This window comes from Gopherus flavomarginatus, chromosome 3 (genome assembly GCF_025201925.1).
Source record: "Gopherus flavomarginatus isolate rGopFla2 chromosome 3, rGopFla2.mat.asm, whole genome shotgun sequence".
Classification (NCBI taxonomy): Eukaryota; Metazoa; Chordata; order Testudines; family Testudinidae; genus Gopherus; species Gopherus flavomarginatus.
Window position 1 is genome coordinate 240,162,206 of NC_066619.1, and position 18,859 is coordinate 240,181,064.

General features: G+C 41.1%; 1 protein-coding gene across 9 annotated transcripts in view; it reads left to right on the forward strand.

Annotated features, from left to right (window-relative positions):
* Positions 1–18,859, forward strand: part of APBB2 (amyloid beta precursor protein binding family B member 2) — a 330,575-nt gene that overhangs the window by 124,521 nt on the left and 187,195 nt on the right. Inside the window, exon 2 of one of the 9 annotated variants that reach the window (XM_050947574.1) lies at positions 13,409–13,477. The exons of the other annotated variants lie outside the window; for them this stretch is intronic. Coding sequence (XP_050803531.1) covers positions 13,459–13,477 — 19 coding nt within the window. The 5' untranslated portion in view covers positions 13,409–13,458. The remainder of the gene's footprint in view (positions 1–13,408; positions 13,478–18,859) is intronic. 9 annotated transcript variants of the gene reach the window in all.

Below are 18,859 nucleotides of genomic sequence, written 5' to 3' on the forward strand. Positions count from 1 at the left end.
ACCTCTTGAGTGTCCCAGCTCAAGATGGAAGCTACAGCACAGCTTCCAGTCAAAAATAACATTGAAGTACCTGAATGTTGTTGCAGACTGATACAGACATACAAACACATACTGATCCTTCACAGTGGGGCTCTGAGGAGGCATGGTGGGGGGCATTGTGGACTGCGTGGTAGGCTAGGTGACACGAGAAGGGAGTTAGCCTGGGCACAGTGGTATGGCTGAGGGGATCAGGGTTATGAGTGAAGTTTTGGGGAAACTGAGACTGTGAGGGTGCAGGGGTTGTGAGAAGTTAGGGGTTATCACGGATATGTGGGGTTTGAGGGAGTGAGCACAGATGTAGTTGGGGAAGGGAGTTGAACCACCAAGTGGTGGCCATAGGGTTGAGCTGGGATATGGGGTTGGCAAGAAGGAATGGAACTGAGCAGAAGGGTGATGGGTGGCAGGGGACGAATTTGGGGAATCATGATGTGGGTGGAGTTGGCTTTCTTAATTGGGTCATGATAATGAAAGAGGAGTTGTGCTTGCACTCTCACAAGAGAGAAGGTTAAAGCACAATTTCCCTCATGCTCCTCTTGAACAGCACTCCCTTTCTTCCATGTTCCCCAGTCTCCAGCTGACTCTAAAAGCAGGGCTAGAGGGGAGCGGCAGTATGACAAACCTGTGCAGCTCTTCTCTGGGCCATAGGAGTTTGATCTGAGTAGATCGCCAATCTCTCACCTAAAGCAGAAATCCTTCTAATCCCCAACTCCTTCACTCTAGAGACCCTAGGCACTCTTCCCAATGCCTGAACTGAACTGTCCACAAGCAAAGACAAATTGCTGGCAGCCCTGCAAGGCTGCTGTTGAAAACACAATACTTTCAAAGGTGATTCTCTAATGTTTTAAGATATGAAAAGTGATGTTTGTGTAATGCAGACCTGACAGATCACTTTTATAGGATGGTACTGTTTTTCTTGTTGCTGAATCCTTTGTTTTCTCTTAGGTCAATGTTTGACCATTTTTCAAGCTTGTTAGTGGTTTAGGAGGCAGTCAGAGTCTCTTTTTTTAGGAAACAGCGTTTGATGAAAAATGATTACTTTGACATTTTGCAAACATTATCAGAGCTAAAATTTCAGAAGAGTCTTTCTAGCTAGACATCACAGCAGCTGTGCCCTTCCTTTTTTTAAAAAAATTGTTGGTTCTGTCCAAGATTTTAAAGAAGACAATGACAAACCCTGCAGGTCCTGATGTACACATCTCTGTGTGGGTCCCAGTTTTCCCTTTCCTTCATCCAAACCTTTTGGGGAAGGATAGTCCTGTTGTGAAAGCACAGGATTGAGAGCCAGGAGATCTATCGTCTGTTTCCAGTTATGCCAAAAACTTGTGTGTGAGACTTTCTGGAGCTTAGCTATCAAGGTAATAAGCAGAGCTGAGTGAATTCCCTTTTTTTAAATTTGAGAGCTAAATTGGGGGTCGGAGGAATCTGTTTTGATTCAAAGCAAAATGAGTTTTTTCAAAGTTTTTTCATCCAATCTAAAAAACATTTTGAATAGACAAACATTTTGAGTCAATTCCATATTATGGTTTTCTGTTTTATTTTTTCAGTTAATTTTGAATCAACAGAAACATTTTCAATCAACTTGGAAAAAAAAACACACGCACACAAGAAAATTGAGTTTTTCCTTTTGATTCATCTGTTTTGGATGTTTCTCAGATGATTTGCTAGTTTGTTTTTTTATTTGGCCAAATTTGAAATTGAACTGCCATTTCAAATAAAGTCAAAATAAACATTTTAAAATTAAAATTTGAAATGAAACATTTCAACTCTCTTTTAAAAAAAAATTGCAAATTGAAACTATTCAGAATAATTTTGGACCCCAAAATGCTTTTTTTGATGGAAAAACATTGTGTCCAGCTCTACTTTAGACATAAGTCAGATATTGACACAGAAATGCTGGAGATACAACATGGTTTATGCGAACAAACATAGCATTCCTAACAGCGTCATTAAGTACTAGTACTGGCTTTGACAGTGACTGGCTTACCAGGCTTTCTGCATGCTGATGTAGTCAAGAGGCTTTTTGTTTTGCTGCATTTTCACATAGTATTGGCTTTGCTGATTGCTCTGGCAAACCAAGCTCTCCATTTTACCAGTTGTAGTAGTGGGAAGCTTTCCTTCTTCGTAAGCTTTTTTGCAAAAGGTGCCAGTAGCTATCTTTTGTAACTTCAATGAATGGGAAACATTTGACTGACAAACATTGGGAACTGCCTTTAGGCTGTAGAGACACTGTTTCTTCAATAGATAGCTGTATTTGTGCTTCAGGCTGTTTGGATGTAGATACACCACCTGAACCTTGAGATGGTATGTTGGTATGTTCTTGGTATGTTCGTCTTGGTTGGTTTGACCACTGGAGGGGGCAATGAGGGAGTTAGGGGAGGTGTAGGGAAATCCCTGCATATGCTGCTATTTGCCCCACCTCCTCTTGTGCTTCTGTATGCCCCCATGCTCCGTCTCCTTGTTCTGCTCTTTATGGGTTGCTGCTGTTTGTCTCCCCAACTCCTACCTCACAAGAACTGGTTTCACCTCCAAGCATCAGCTATGGTAAATCCACCTCTTCAGTGCATTGCCCTTTCCATACACTATCCAATGTTTCAGGCTCTGAACACTTAGGGCTTGTCTACACTGACAGTGCTGCCCCAGTGCAGATGTGCTGCTGTAGTGCTTAGTGAAGACGCTTCCTGCGCTGACATGTGAACTTCTACCATCAGCATAGGTATTCAACCTCCCCGAGAGATGGTAGGTAGGTCGACGGGAGAAGCCCTCCCGTTGATACAGCAGTGTCTACACTGGGGGTTAGGTTGGTATTACTAGGTCGCTTAGGAATGTCGATTTTCCTCTGAATGATGTAGTTATACTGACATAAGTTTTTAGTATAGACCAGGGTTTTGGTTAGAAATTAGGCTGGTATAACGATGTTGCTCAGGGTGTGAAAAATCCATCGCTCTGAGTGATGCAGTTAAACCGACCTAACCACCAGTGTAGACAGTGCTAGGTCTATAGGAGAATTCTCCCGTCAACCTAGCTACTGCCTCTCAGTGAAGTGGATTACCTACGCCGATGGGAGAACCCCTCCTATTGGCATAAGTAGTGTCTTCATTGAAGAGCTATAGCAACGCAGCCCATTTTAAGTGTAGACAAGTCCTTAGCGGTTACATTGCGAAAGTTTTCTTCACAACCAGAACAGCTAGAGCCTTTTATTTTCAATGAAAATTGAGACTTGATAGAACAACCTAGAAGTTTGCTGACCACTCTCTCTAGGCCAGTTAGGGTTTGGTCTACATGGGGAAATTTACTGGCAGAATTTTACTCGTATGATTGTACTTCTGTAGTTATAATGGTATAACTTCCTGTGTGGAAACTCTTATCCTGGAATAAGTGGCTTTTTTCATTTTCATACCACATCCAAAGCAACATAATCTAAATAGAAAAAATGGCATTTTTATTCCAGAATAAGAGTGTACTCATGGGAGCTGTATTCATATAGTTCTGGTGGTACAATTATGCACAGGTAAAATTTCCTATGCAGGCAAACCTAAAGATATTTTCTATCTCTTTCTCCTGTTACAAGCAGCATAATGACTCGTTCATTCTTCTGATGATTCTATGGGAAAATATTTATTCTAAGGGCATGATTCTCACTTTCACCAAAGATCTTTTATACTAATCTGACAAAATGTAATTGATGCCCACTTTAAAGCTCCTTTACGCTTCCAGAGAAGCGTAAAGAGGCCTAAATGCAAACGGGGCCTTAACATTTTGGCATAATTCATACCTGTTGGAGACATTTTTCAGTTTGTTTCCGGAAAGTTGCAAATATCAGTTTGCTCAGATGGAGAAAAGAAAATGTAGAGATACAGACAAATGCCTCTGCTCCAGACAATCCAAACAGCCTCAGGGTAAAATTTTCAAAAGTGCCTAGGCGACTTAGGAATCTAAGGGCTTGTCTACATGGGGAATTTGCATCGATATAGCTGTGTCTCTTGGGGCAGAGGTGAAAGTAAGCTGGTCCGGTTCGGCGTACCGGACCGCACTGGCTTTGGTGGCGGGGATTTAAAGGGTTCAGGGCTTCCTACAGCGGCGGAAGCCCCGGGCCCTTTAAATCCCCGCCCAAGCCCGGCTGCTGGAGCTGCAGCAGGGATTTAAAGGGCCTGGAGCGCCACAGCGGCCGAAGCCCTGGGCCCTTTAATTTGCCTCTGAGCCCCGGGGGCTCCAAGCCACCTTTGCAGCTGGGAGCCCCGGGGTGATTTAAAGGCCCTGGGGCTCCCAACCACAGCCGGTGCCCCAGGGCCTTTAAATCTTGAGAGGCCCCACCTCTTCCTGTTGAGGCCACGCCCCACTCAGGACTGCGTACCGGTAAGTCCTATAAGTTGCTTTCGCCACTGCTCGGGGTGTGAAAAATCCACACTCTGGAAAGACATAGTTATACTGACCTAACCCCCTGGTGTAGGCAGTGCTAGTTTGATAGAAGAATTCTTCAGTTGGCCTAGCTACTGCCACTCAGGGAAGTGGATTACCTACGCCAGGGGTTCTCAAACTTCATTGCACCATGACCCCTTCTGACAAATTACTTCACAACCCCAGAAGGGGAGACTGAAGTTTGAGCCAGCCCGAGCCCCACTGCCCTGGTTGTGGGCCCAAAGCCAAAGCCCGAGTCCCGCCGCCCGGGTGGGGGAGGGAAGGCAGGGGCAAAGCCAAAGCCTAAGGTTTTCAGCCCCAGGCAGGGGACCTGTAACCTGAGCTCCACCTCCTAGGGATGAAGCCCTCGGGCTTTGGCCCCAGACCCCAGCAAGTCTAAACCAGCACTGGTGACCCCGTTAAAAGGGGGTTGCGATCCACTTTGGGGTCCCTACCCACAGTTTGAGAACCGCTGACCTACATTAATGGGAGAACCCCTCCTGTTGGCATACTAATGTCTACACTAGTGGTTTTCAACCTGCCCTGGGGATCTGCAGACTTGTTTAAGATTTCCCATGTCCATCTGAAATTTTTTAGGGGTCTGCAAATGAAAAAAATTTGAAAAGCACTAGTGTACACTGAAGAGCTACAGTGGCCCAGCTACAGCGGTGCAGCTGGGTCACTGTAGTGGTTTAAGTATAGACACAGCCTTAGGTTATGGCTACACTTGAAACTTCAGCGCTCTGAAGTGCGAGTGTGGTCGCAGCGCCAGCGCTGGGAGAGAGCTCTCCCAGCGCTGCACGTACTCCACATCCTCTACGGGTGTAGCTTGCAGCGCTGGGAGCTGTGCTCCCAGCGCTGCAGCACTGTTTACACTGAGGCTTTACAGCACTGTATCTTGCAGCACTCAGGGGGGTGTTTTTTTTCACACCCCTGAGCGCGAAAGTTGCAGCGCTGTAAAGTGCCAGTGTGGTAATGTGGCCAGTGGCTAGAGCACTAGACTGATGCTGAGGTGACCTGGGTTCTATTCCTGGCTCTGCCACTGGCCTGCTGGGTGACATTGGGCAAGTCATTTAATCTCTCTGTGCCTCAATTTCCTCATTTGTAAAATGAGAACTATGATACTGACCTTGTTTGTAAAACACTTTGAGATCTATTGGTGAAAAGTTCTATGTAAGAGCTAGGTCTTCTTCTTTTATGTTATTTTGAAAATGTTACCCGTGATGTGAAATCCTGTCTGGTATTATTTCTTAAGTCAGGCATGTGATGTATATATAGTTTCTATGTATTATTGCTGTAACACAAGTCAGTGACACCTCCTCTTTGGAAGAGAAGAAACAGTTTTCCTAAATGAAGGTAAAGAATTGCAGACTTGAGGTTTAACTTGCTTTAAATGAAGCTGACAGTATTAAATGATTTGACAGCAACGAGTTTAACTGTTCATGAAGTGCAACTTTGTACCTTTTCCATTGCCCTTTTATGTTGGCCTTAGTCACTTTATTGTTTAGATACGTTTTATATATTTATGTCTTTATGGAAAACATAGCACTACAAGAGGAAAACAGCCTGACGTATTGATAACTTAAAACTTTGTATATAAGGGCCAGGAGGTTTTATTGGAGTCTAGGGTAACAATCCTACTCCATTTTCTGCTTTTCTCATGTCTTTTATTGCCAGGTTTCATGTTTGGTGTAATTTAGCCAAACTTTAGCAACATCTATACATTAGTAAGCTCAGTTACTTTCTGTTATATTCTCCTTCCACTTCCCTATGAATTGCTTAGTTTATACGGTCCATAAGGTAGGCTTGACATCTTGGTTTCAGTTGTGTATGTGGTTTAATGCTAGGGTGACTAGACAGCAGATGTGAAAAATCGGAATGGGGGCGGGGGGTTATAGGCCCCTATATAAGAAAAAGACCCCAAAATTGAGACTGTCTCTATAAAATCAGGACATCTAGTCACCCTATTTAGTGCCCTGAGTTAAATAAGAATTAAGGTTTCCCAACATAACAGAGCAAAATTAAACAGAAAACATCTTGATCTAGCTGTCAAAACAGGCTGCAAGTAAAATTAACGTATTCGGGTACTGACCTAAACGATCAACTTTCTGCAGAGTTACTGTATGATATGACTTAGTCTGGCACTCATAATTTTTTTAGTATTCAGTTTACTTACACAGAACAATAACAATTGCTTTATAAATTAGCTATTTATAATTCTCACGGAATATTTTCTGTTTGTACCATTAAGATTTTGTAGAGAGGGTGAAAATTGTGCTTTTATAGACAGTCGCATTAGGATGTAGTTCTTGGTGTTTTTTTTTTTCTTATAAGGTTTTTGAGTCTAATTTTAGTTCAGTTTTAATGGGACAGCAAATTACAGATTTGCAATGTGGAGACTAACTTGAGTTTCCCTGTTGAAAAGGCATCCTGGGTTCTGAAATACACCCTATTCAATTACTGAAAACAGTGAATGCAGTTGGTAGGACATAGGTATGTGAGTGACATTGACATGGATTGCATTTTCTTCCTGTTGCTACTGCTCCACAGAATGGGAACCCAACCAGTTTCATGCTGTTTCCAGCATGCATCCTCTGCAGTCAGTAACAGAGAACAGAAAATTAGGAAGGGAGATGTTGATGGAGATGGGGATTAACTTTTTTTTTTTAACTCAGAGGTTTGGGAGAATAAGAGAATCCCAGAGAAATGGAGCTCAGAATCTGGAAATCTGCTCCAATTTCCAAGAAATGTCAACTGGTTAATTAAAACTGCTGTCGTTACCTCTTCCTATTTAAAGTACTTATATGGCTCCAATTACCATTGTATGTCTCCGTCTTTAATGTATATTAAGGGACTTGCCCAAAGTCACACAGGAAGTCTGTGGCAGAGCAGTGAATTGAGCCCCAGTCTTCCAAACCCAAAGCGGTCTTCCAAGCACCATCCTTTTTTTGTTGGTAAAGAGTAGCGGCTTCTATAATAAACTCTGGGAGACAGATAATCCTTGGAGATAGTTACTAATCATCTATCAAGTCTTCTTGACTAGATGATTTTCCTTTTCTTTTGTTGTTTGTTAATCTCTGATTTAGAGAGTAACACTGTAATAACTGATCACCGTTATATGTTAAAGACACGAGGAAGGGATATGAATCCTCCTCCTATTTTTAAGCAGGTTCCTATTTTTAGCCCAAGCCTCCTTTATGAGCCAGGGAGAAAAGGAGAAAATTATATTAGAATTGGTTAGAAATACTATACTAATTTAAGACAAATAAAAGATTATTTAAATAAACATTAAATAAAATAATCTAGCTGGGTAGGATAAGCAAGGTTCACTTCTGTACCACATACACTAGAATCTTGCCAATCTGGATTTTGCTACTCTGCAAAACCAACAGTTCTCCCACAAAAAATCAGATGGCCTCATGTCACAAAGGTATGTAGATAGCACTATAATGATGTCTTTTGTTACTAAGATCTATTACACTTTAAAAATATACTACAGTGTATTTACTAGCAGATCATAAAATGTAAGTAATTAAAACTAAGCTACACTCGTTAAATAAATTTGAGCAAACGTCAAATTTATGAACGTAAATATCTGAATTTAGGCTGTTAAATCCATGTTTAAGTACCTTAAATAAAAGCGGCCTGATTTTCAGAGGTGCTGATCACCTACCTACAGCTACAATTAGTCAGTGGGAACTACAGGTGCTCAGCACTTAAAAATCAGATCTATTTTATTTAGATACTTAACTTAAGGTACTTAGATTTAAACGTTTTGATTAAACTGTATTCAAATTCTATGATTTTTGTTTATTGCAAATTAATCTGTAATGGATTCCCAGTCCATATGAATTAATGAGGTTCTGCTGTATTTTGATTTCTCTCCATTCTTTACGTTTTGGCTTTCGTTTATTATTTCACTTTGTCTCTCTTCATCTCTGATAGCTTCATACAGTGTACTAATGGATTATGTCCCATTTATTTTATTTACTTCTCAAATCCTCCCTTAAACCAGAATAAAGTCTGATGTAAAATTGATATAGGCTAATGACTTTGATCTTGTGATTTTGCCTTTATTTGTTTATTTAATATTTTTTCTGAGGCCTGGATGTATTGATGGCCATCAGTAAATATATTAGAATAAGAGTGTTCTCTTCCTAAAATACAAAACACAGAGAACAGTTAAATATTTAAAGGATCGTGTAAACTGATTTTGAGATGAACTTGTCAGAATGCACAGGGCTACAACAACACTGCATTCAAAGGATAACACATTCTTCTGTTGAATCCTGATTGAATCATGAGATTGCTCTGACCACCAACAAACGAATATTGTTCCTGCAGCATTGTTTCAAGTGTATAGTTTGCTTTTCCAAACACACTACTGCCTCAGTAATATCTGGCTCAAGCTGGGTAATTTTGGTGTAAAACCCTTTCTGAATAACCTTGATGGGAACTAAACTGTAGCTAACAATAAACTGGTGAACAGTGATTCATTATTGTTAGGCCTCAAGGTTTTGGTTGTTATGAAATGGGTCAATAAAAGAGAGAGGTCTGTATATATGTAAAATAGTTAATGTGCCAGTAGATGGTGCTCAAGAACATGCACTACTGTTCCTGAGTTTTTCAGGAGCAAAGTCGCTTTTGTATACTGCAAATAGGATTCGGTGGCTGGGCTGGATGGGTGTGGCTCTACCCAAAGGACAGCTGTTCCTTCTGCTTGCTGTTTTTTGGCTTTAATCAAACACTTCCTTTGGGCTCATCTTATTTATTGCACAATAGTTAGGGAATCGTTAACTATGTTTAGTTAATAAAGCTGTTGTATGAGCCTAAACCATCTTTACACATGGTGTTTTATTCACCTGCATGTCCTGATCAAAAGGCTTTTTAAAGGGCTTGATATTGACTTGGTGCTGTTAAGAACATTTGGAAAGCTGAGCTTGGTAATAGATCCTGCCAGTTTCTTTCACTCTGTTCAGTAAGCAACCATCCTCGGAATAGCTCTCCTTCCTGATCTAAGTGTTGTCAAGTGACCTATATCAGATTTATGTGGAAGCTGAAAAAATTCTAGTCTGAACTAATACAGGCTGATTCAGATTAAATCGTTTTGCCTGGCAAATTTAGCAGAGCATCTATCATTGTTTCTTTCCATTATCTTGTTAAGAATCTGGATAGCCTGTCTGCTTTATGAGACAGTTTATTTCTTTGTTTGCCTAATAGAAACATGTGATACAGAATTAAGAAAACAAAGGCTGTCTTGCTTTCTATCATTTTGGTTGGGACTATTTTGGTTTTGGTAATCCGAAACAGGTTTTTATGGCACTTCCAGAATGGGTACGAGTTAAATTTTGGTTGATGTTGGAGAGAGAAAAATGGCAAGCTTTGTAAAAGCAACTCCAGCTGGCTGCCTGGTCAGTCAATTGCAGGAATTAAATTAAGGTTTTAAAATGTGTTTTTCAGTTGTATGCAGGACACACACACACAGAGAATGAAGTGCACATTATTTTTACCGTATGGAAATGTGTGTGTGTTTGAAGAGAGTTGTTTGAGGGGGAGTTAAGAGGGGGTAATAAATAAGGTGTATTGCATTTTTTATTGCAGAATTTATGTATCTACCCAGACATGAAGAAAAAAAAATTCTTAAGCTTTGTATGTGCTTGTATTTGAACCATAGGGTTCAAAAAGATAACTGGTTTGACAGAAAATGTTTACTTGACAAATGGTGTTTCTGGAAATATACAGATCTGGTGGCAGAAAGTCTTCTTAGTCCTGCTTGCAGGGAGCCAAGATATGGCACACACTCTGTCTTCATATGGTGTTAATTCAGGTTCTTGTCTCCCGGACTATTCCATTCTGCGTAGGAAAAAATCTAATTTAAAAAAAAAGAAAAGAAAATTAAATGGAAAAAAAGACTCACTAGATCATCTTATCCATACTGCTGCTAAGTTCAGGGCAGCTCCTTATCATATGTTATTTTACACTTTGTGTAAATGGAAGGAGCATCTATTTATTTTTGTATGTGATCACTGGATTTAAGAAAAATCCTATGATACAGGGTGACAATACAATTATATTAAGCTAAAATGCAAGACACTCTGTCCTTAAGGACTGTGCCTCAGATGAGCAGTCAAGTATAAGTGTATGTGTTTGTATCTGTATCTAATATAAAATTCCTATCACTCCTATAAAAATAATACTGCAAGGGATCGTGAGTTAGACCTAATATTTGCTTTTATCTGTAAAATGGTTAGAATCTGGTTGTGAGTATTCTCTGGTCGCTACGTTTTTGCTAGCAAGGAAGTAGGGTGGGAAACCTCAAGAAAACTGATAAGATTCGCTCTGCTTGAATGCTTAAACCCATGGTAGGATTTTAAGTTTGTTTTAACTTAATAGCATTATATAAATACAGATTAGTATTAAGGATTTTCATTAAAAAGACTTTGAAGAACATCACAATAACACAGATAGTATTGCTGCTAGGCGGTTGCAGTTGATTGGTTATATGTTTAGCTCTAAATTTGCAAATGTAGTTATATGGCAGAGGAGGCTGGCTGGGGTGTCTTCTAAGCTGGACAGGAGTTGGGAGGAAACTGCTCACTGAGGAAGCTAGTGGTGGGAGTGAACGCTTGGCAGTGTTAGGTAAAATAGGAGAAACTGGAAATGGGTCAGTGCTCAGCAGGGAAGCTGGTTTAGGTGTTGAAGTGGGTTGTTGAGAGGGGCCCTAGAGGCCAGAGTGGGAAGTAGAAGATGATCTTGATTGTTGCAAAGTAGGCTCCTGGTAAGGGAGAGGCACTCAAATAAGCTGCTTGCAACTCTCCTCCTTTCCTGCTTATGAGTTCTCCAGTTAGTAACTTTCCTTCAGGTTCTGCTGAGATACTGTTTCCCTATCAGCAGCCTCTTATTTCCAGCTTCCATGTTCAGCCACTTCTAGTCTCAGTGTCGTATTTTCTAAATGGACAGCCAATCTAATTCTCAATTACTGAGGGACACTCTCCACTCATTGATATATTTTGCTTTCCACAACCAAATCTCTGTACAATTTTTCATGAGTGAAGTACCCTAGTATTTGGATTCTAATATCTAAACTGTATTGTTAAATCTGTTCTCCTAAGTTTGGGTTATTGCTGATTATGTACTCTTATGTATCATATGACTTTTAAAAACTCACTTTATATTTGTGGATAATCTAAGCACTATATCCAGATGTACAGACACTCTTTTCCCAACCTATGTGTTATATATATATTTTTAACAGTAGCTTTCCTTGTCACTCCTGCCAGTCTTTCTCTTCTCCAGTAAAAGTGACATTGGCTGTAGCAGCAACACCAGCGCCACAGTTTCCCCAAACTTTGCCAGTGTTTTCAGGATCTGGTTCCACTCCCAAGGAGAAAAGCTCAGCATGGACCCCACAAATAAAATAAAAAGGGTCATGCTTAGATAATCATGTAATATGTATGCTGAAAATGGCACAGTGAAGGTTGACATAGCAGAAAGGAAATCTTCCAGCATATTGGCCTGATTCTGAGCTTACTTATACCAGCATAAATCTGAATGTCACTGGAATTACTCTGGATTTGCACCTGTGTCACGGAGACCAGAATTGCAGGTTCTGTATGTAAAGGGTGAGTGTGGTATGGAGAGACATAACATTAAGATGGGCGTCAGAACCTTTTCATGAAAGTGTTGACTTTTTAGCATTGAAATTTGCAACTTAAAAAGTTATAGTACATTTATTTTTGTAGAGAAATAAGTTTTTAATTTAATTTTACATTATTAGTAAATTTAGATAATTATTTTTAGCATTTAGTTAAGTACTGTTGTATAAAAATGTATCTTCTACCTTTACTATGAAGCTGTTCAGGCTTTTGCTTATGACTGAATTTACACAGCATCTGAGATAAGCTCAAACCCTGATAAGTTTGTCGTATTATATTATATTTACTAGATATCTCTGCAGAAAACAAAATCTGCTTTATGAAAATGTTTGTGGTGTTTTTTGTCTCTATTTAACTTTAGAACTTGCAACCTCAGATACTGCATACCTGCAACCCTAATCACAGGTTCCTGTAAGTCAGTGGATCGCAAACTTTTTTTTATTGGCAACTCCTTTCACATTGCAAGCCTCTGAGTGTGACCCCCCTAAAAAATTAAACACACTTTTTAGTATATTTAATACCATTATAAATGCTGGAGGCAAGCGAGGTTTGGGGTGGAGGCTGACAGCTCGCGACCCCCCAGGTAATGACCTCGTGACCCCGAGGGGTTGCGACCTCTAGTTTGAGAACCCCTGCTGTAGATGCATAGGTTTCCAATGTACTTATTTACCCCATTCAAAAATTATTTTAACCCCCCCAGTCCCGCCCACGTGCAAGCTGTTGCAACAAAACACTGTATTAAAGAAAAACTCGCCACCAAGGAAGTGCCATCCAGAAAAAAATTCTTGGCCTGCTTAATTGTTCACTAGTGTTGGACCTGTTGTTCAAGCCATTCCCTACTGTCCAGTGTTAAATGCTGGGTCCTGTTCTGCTAATTCTTACTCAGGTGAGTATTCCTCACTCATGCATATTAGTCCTATCAAAGTCTGTATGACTGCTCTCCTGGAAAAGTGTCACTTGAGTGAAGGAGTGAGGACTGCAGGAGCAAACTTGTATTTTGTAATATGATGAAATATTTACTCCAGTATGTTGCTCTAAAAATGGGAAATCTTGTTGATATTTTGCTTTCTTCCTTACAGAAATATGCACTGGGAATAAAAAACACGCTGTTAGTGGAGTTTTTTTTAAGTATTTGTTCTAATTAGTTTTACAAAATAGCCTGTCTCTCTACAGCTTTCAACAGTTATGAAAACTGAGTGGCATTTTGTTGCGACATTTTATTTGTTCTGCTTAACAGCTCTTTAGGAATTTTTACAATGTGTTGTGTTTCTTTTGTGTTTTTCTTTGTTTTTAATTTCTTAAATGATCCCTCTTTTCAGATTTCAAATTATAATCCTTTTCCTGATCCATTGCTGAAGCCCTGTGATCCATGTCAGAAGTACTTCCAGGTCAGATGCCCTTTCACATATTTCCATAAGCAGAATCTTCTGAAATCGTTCTCTTCTTACCAGGCCCATATTTGTTTTAATTTTGCATTCATGAGTGAAACAAGCAAACACTTTCCTTTCTTTTTTTCTTAAATTGATCCTTTCTTAAGTAAAATTCTTACTTTAGGAAAGTTTTTAAAAGCTGAGTAAAGTACAGTCACAAACAAGTTCTATTAGAAACATTTATGTTATGTTTGGATACTAATGTTCTTGTGTTTGTATCTAAAAAAAGCCTTGCACTTTATAAGGTTTGTGATGTGGCTTTTGAAAAATATCTATATGGGCCATTTGGTTAATATTGTTATTTGTATCATAGTGGTGCCCCACCCAGGATTATGACCTCATTGTGTCTGACACTACAAATGTGAAATAGTCCTGCCCCAAACATGGATCAGTATCTGGTTAAAAGATAGGAAACAAAGTGTAGCAATAAATAATCGATTTTCACAATTGAGAGAGGTGAACAGTGGGGTCCCCAAGGATCTGTACTGGAATCTATGCTGTTCAACATATTCATTAATGATCTAGGAAAAGGAGTGAACAATGAAGAGGCAAGATTTGCAGAATATACAAAATTATTGAAGATAGTTAAGTTCAAAGCTGACTGCAGAGAGTTACCAGGGGGATGTCACAAAATGGAGTGACTGGCCACCAACATGGCAGATGAAATTCAACATTGACAAGTGCAAAATACTGCACATTGAAAAAAATAATCCCAATTACACACACATATATAATGGGGGGATCTGTATTAGCTGTTACCTCTCAAGAAAGAGATCTTGGAGCCAGCATGGACAGTTCTCTGAAAATGTCAGTACAATAAGCAGCAGTGGTCAAAAATGCTAACAGAATAATAGGAACTATTAGGAAAGGAATAGAAAATGAGACAAGTCAAAATGCCTCTGTATAAATCCATGGTACACCCACACCTTGAATACTGTGTCCAGGTCTGGTTGCCCCACCTCAAAAAGATTATAGTGGAACTGGAAAAAGTTCAGAAAAGGGCAGCAAAGATATAAGTAATACCTGGGCATGTAGGCTGTTTATTGTTTTCATGGTTTGCTCTACATGCTTTGTGCCTTTGAGAAAAGACTATATAATGCTTGGTTTTGAAGATGCTTGTTCTGTGTCACTGCAAATGTGTGGTGTTACTGGCTCACTAAGGGAAACTCTTACTGGTGCAATACTGAGTTGGACCCGTGTTGTTAACATGGTTGAAGAACACGAGACTGCAGTCCAGAGATCCAGTCTAGGACATAGTGGAACCGCTTGTCTGTAGATCCCTTGCCTCATTTGTTGCAGAACCTGGTGGGGTTATAGTGAATGAGGCAGAGGATTGCAGGAAGAGAGAGGATGCACTCATGGTTAAGGAGGTTGTGTGCTACCATAGAGGACTAGATTCTATCCCTGCCTCTACCACAGAGCTCCTACGTGATGCTGGGCATGTCACTTAAACCAGACTTGTTACAGATGGCTACTAGCTGTGTGTTCCTCATTTTCTGGGTGCCCAGCTTGAGATCCTGAGGTCTGATTTTCACCAGAACTGAGTACTCTCAGTTGCATCGGAAGTCAATGAGAGCTCTTCTCTAAACAAAAAAGTAATATAAAACACTAAGATCTCTGAAAAATCAGGTCATGGGCATTTCAGATTGGGCAACATTGTTGACATTAATGTGTCTGTGCCCCAGTTGCCCATTTATAAAATAGGGCAAATATTACCATATATTCTCACAGGGATGTTATGAAGGTAAATAAACTAATGTTTGTGGAACACTCAGATACCTGAACCTGCCCCCATTGAAGTGAATGGCAAAACTCCTACCCTTTTCAGTGGTGGTGGATTGGGTCCTTAATAGGGCAGCATACGACTGAGTTCAGGATCAAAGCTCAAGAGGGTTAAATTAATCACTATAGTGTCTGATTAAAAAACGTCCGCCTTCCGTTCATATAATCACAGAATATTAGGGTTGGAAGAGACCTCAGGAGGTCATCTAGTCCAGTCCCCTGCTCAAAGCAGAATCAACATCAACTAAATCATCCGAGCCAGAGCTTTGTCAAGCTGAGCCTTAAAAAACTATAGGGATGGAGATTCCAAGTGTTTCACCACCCTCGTAGTGAAATAGTGTTTCCTAATACCCACCCTAGACCTCCCCCACTGCAACTTGAGACCATTGCTTCTTGTTCTGTCATCTGCCACCACTGAGAACAGCCTAGCTCCATCCTCTTTGGAACCCCCTTTTAGGTAGTTGAAGGCTGCTATCAAATCCCCCCTCAGTCTTCTCTTCTGCCGACTAAATAACCCCAGTTCCCTCAGCCTCTTCTCGTAAGTCGTGCCCCAGCCCCCTAACCATTTTCGTTGCCCTCCACTGGCTTCTCCAATTTGTCCACATCCCTTCTGTAGTGGAGGGACCAAAGCTGGACACAATACCCCAGGTGTGGCCTCCGCAGTGCCGAATAGAGGGGAATAATCACTTCCCTCGATCTGCTCGCAGTGCTCCTACTAATACAGCCCAATGTGCTGTTGGCCTTCTTGGCAACGACAGCACACTATTGACTTGTATCCAGCTTCTCATCCACTGTAACCCCAGGTCCTTTTCTGTAGACTTGCTGCTTAGCCAGTCAGTCCCCAGCCTGTAATGGTGCATGGGATTCTTCCATCGTAAGTACAGGACTCTGCACTTGTCCTTGTTGAATCTCATCAGATTTCTTTTGGCCCGACCTTCCAATTTGTCTAGGTCAGTCTAGACCCTATCCCTACCCTCCAGCGTATCTACCTCTCCCCCCCAGCTTAGTGTCATCTGCAAACCTATTGAGGCTGCAATTCATCCCATCATCCAGATTATTAAAAAAAATGTTGAACAAAACTGGCCCTAGGACCTACCCCTGGGGCACTCCGCTTGATACTGGTTGCCAGCTAGACATCGAGCTGTTGGTCACTATCCGTTGAGCCTGACAATCTACCTAGACAGCTTTCGATCCACCTTATAGTCCATTCATCTAATCCATGCTTCTTTAACTTGCTGGGAAGAATACTGTGGGAAACCATATCAAAAGCTTTGCTAAAGTCAAGATATATCATATCCACCACTTTCCCCATATCCACAGAGCCAGTTATCTCATCTTAGAAGGCAATCAGGTTAGTCAGGCATGACTTGCCCTTGATGAATCCATGTTGACTATTCCTGGTCACCTTCCTTTCCTCCAAGTGCTTCAAAATGGATTTCTTGAGGACCTGCTCCATGATTTTGCTGGGTACTGAAGTGAGGCTGACCAGTCTGTAGTTCCCTGGGTTCTCCTTCTTCCCTTTCTCAAATGTGGGCCCTATATTTGCCTTTTTCCAGTCGGGCTTTCCAGGGGGCTTTCAGAACGCTAAGAAAATTGCAGAGTGCTAGGTTTCTAGCAGCTTTCTCATGGCCCCATCAATATCAAAGAAAGTCTTTCCACTGATTGTAATGGGAACTGGATCAGGCCCACAATGCTGAAGTTAACCCATACTATATGAATGATGAAATTGGGACCGTATTAAGGCTGACATTGACAGGAATCAATATTGCTTGCAAATAATTATTTGAGTATGCCTTATAATTTATTCTCATTTATCTGTATTATCTTTGTTCTCCTCTTCTACTGCTTCATTGCTTTCTTGGTTCCAGTGAAGTATTTAAAAACGGCCAACAACAAGATCCTGCAGCAAGGGTAAATTCTGTCTTTCTAGAGGTAGGTCTACACTTAAGATGGTCTGTACAGTGCAGGAACTGTGTGCCCCACGAGCATGGGTATAAATAGCAGTGTAGCCGGTTGGTGAGGCACTGCTTAGGTGAGTGGAGTACAGACATGCCAGAACCCTAGGGTGTATACCCCACATGTCTCTCTATATGCCCAAGCGGGGCCTTCCCTGTAGCAATGTCGTGTCTCACTGTCACAGCTTTTCCCTGCTGCATGGAAGCTCCCTGCTGCCAGAGCCTTTCCCTGCTTCTTCCCCCTGCCAGAGCCTTTCACTGCTGCATGTAGCTACAGCTAAGGCTGTGGCAGGTGCAGTTCTATAACATAACACAAGGGAATGTAGGAAGTGTCGGTGGAGCAAAGGGGGAGCACACACTGTGTGGCACAGCATCCTGACGTGTGGGGACTCCCTGTGATATTGCACAGGTAGTGGTGGGAGCATTGGCTCCCACAGGTAGTGGTGGGAGTTAATCCATTGCTGTGTGGATCCTTCAAGTCTCCAGCTTCTTTAAGGGCACATAAGACTATAAAAGCCTCTGCAGAACAGCTCTGTGACTTTCTGTGACTTTAAGGAGGGACAAGGTTTTTTTCCCTTCCACTCACAGGCTGGGTTCAAGCAGAAAGATCTGAACCTTATAGATTGGCAGGTCCAGTAGAATAGTTGTCTCCCATGAATCCTGGCCTATCCACTTGGAGCACTTTTATGCTATGTATGCTAAAGAGCAGTGCTGCTTTATGGTCTTCCTGAAAGTACAGGGTTCAGATTAATTCACAGAAAACTATGGTTTAATATTTTATTTTCTTTAAGTCTTATGACTTCAATTAAGTTTAATCATGAATATTAAACACATTTATTTTTTCTTCATTATTTTAAGTCCTTCATGTTTCCTTTTTATTTTTAATGAGGTGCTGTGTGTCCTATTGTAATGTGCCTACTCTAGGTGCATTAGAGAGTAAATGTGCCATCATGCCAAGGCATTTTTGCTTGTAGTTACAAAGATGTTGTTGTCTGGAGGGTCCATGTAATTATTGGCTTCTGCAGTGGCAATGGAATCAGTTTTACCATGTTGAAATACTTCTGTAATGCTGAAACCAGATTCTTGGAGCAGCCGGAGGCTGTGTATTACAGTTAATATTCATTATTTGTATTACCGTAATGCCTAGGAGCACTAGTCTTGTTGTTGTTCAGTGACAGAAAAATTTTACATTCCTTTTACATCCTGAAACCTCAGGGTCCCATTCAAAAAACAACATCCACATCACTGTGGGTGGAGGCTGTTCCTCTCCTTTATGCAAACACTGGGATATTATTTTTCTGACAATAAAATAGAGTAAGCGAATAAAACTCCTAGGGGAGAAAGAGAGAGAAATGTAAACTGCAAGTGGCTCTAGTCCCAGAAGTGGAATTACATGTTTATGAGGTTGGCAGGCAGAAAGGTGAAATGTGTTCATGTAAAGCAGGGATGGGCAAACTATGGCCCAGGGTCTGCCTCTGGCCCTTCAGACATTTTAATCCGGCCCTCGAGCTCCTGCTGGGGAGCAGGATACAGGATTTGCCCCGCTCCAGCCAGGGAGCGAGGTTGGGGGCTTGCCCCACAGCTCCCAGAAGCAGTGGCCTGT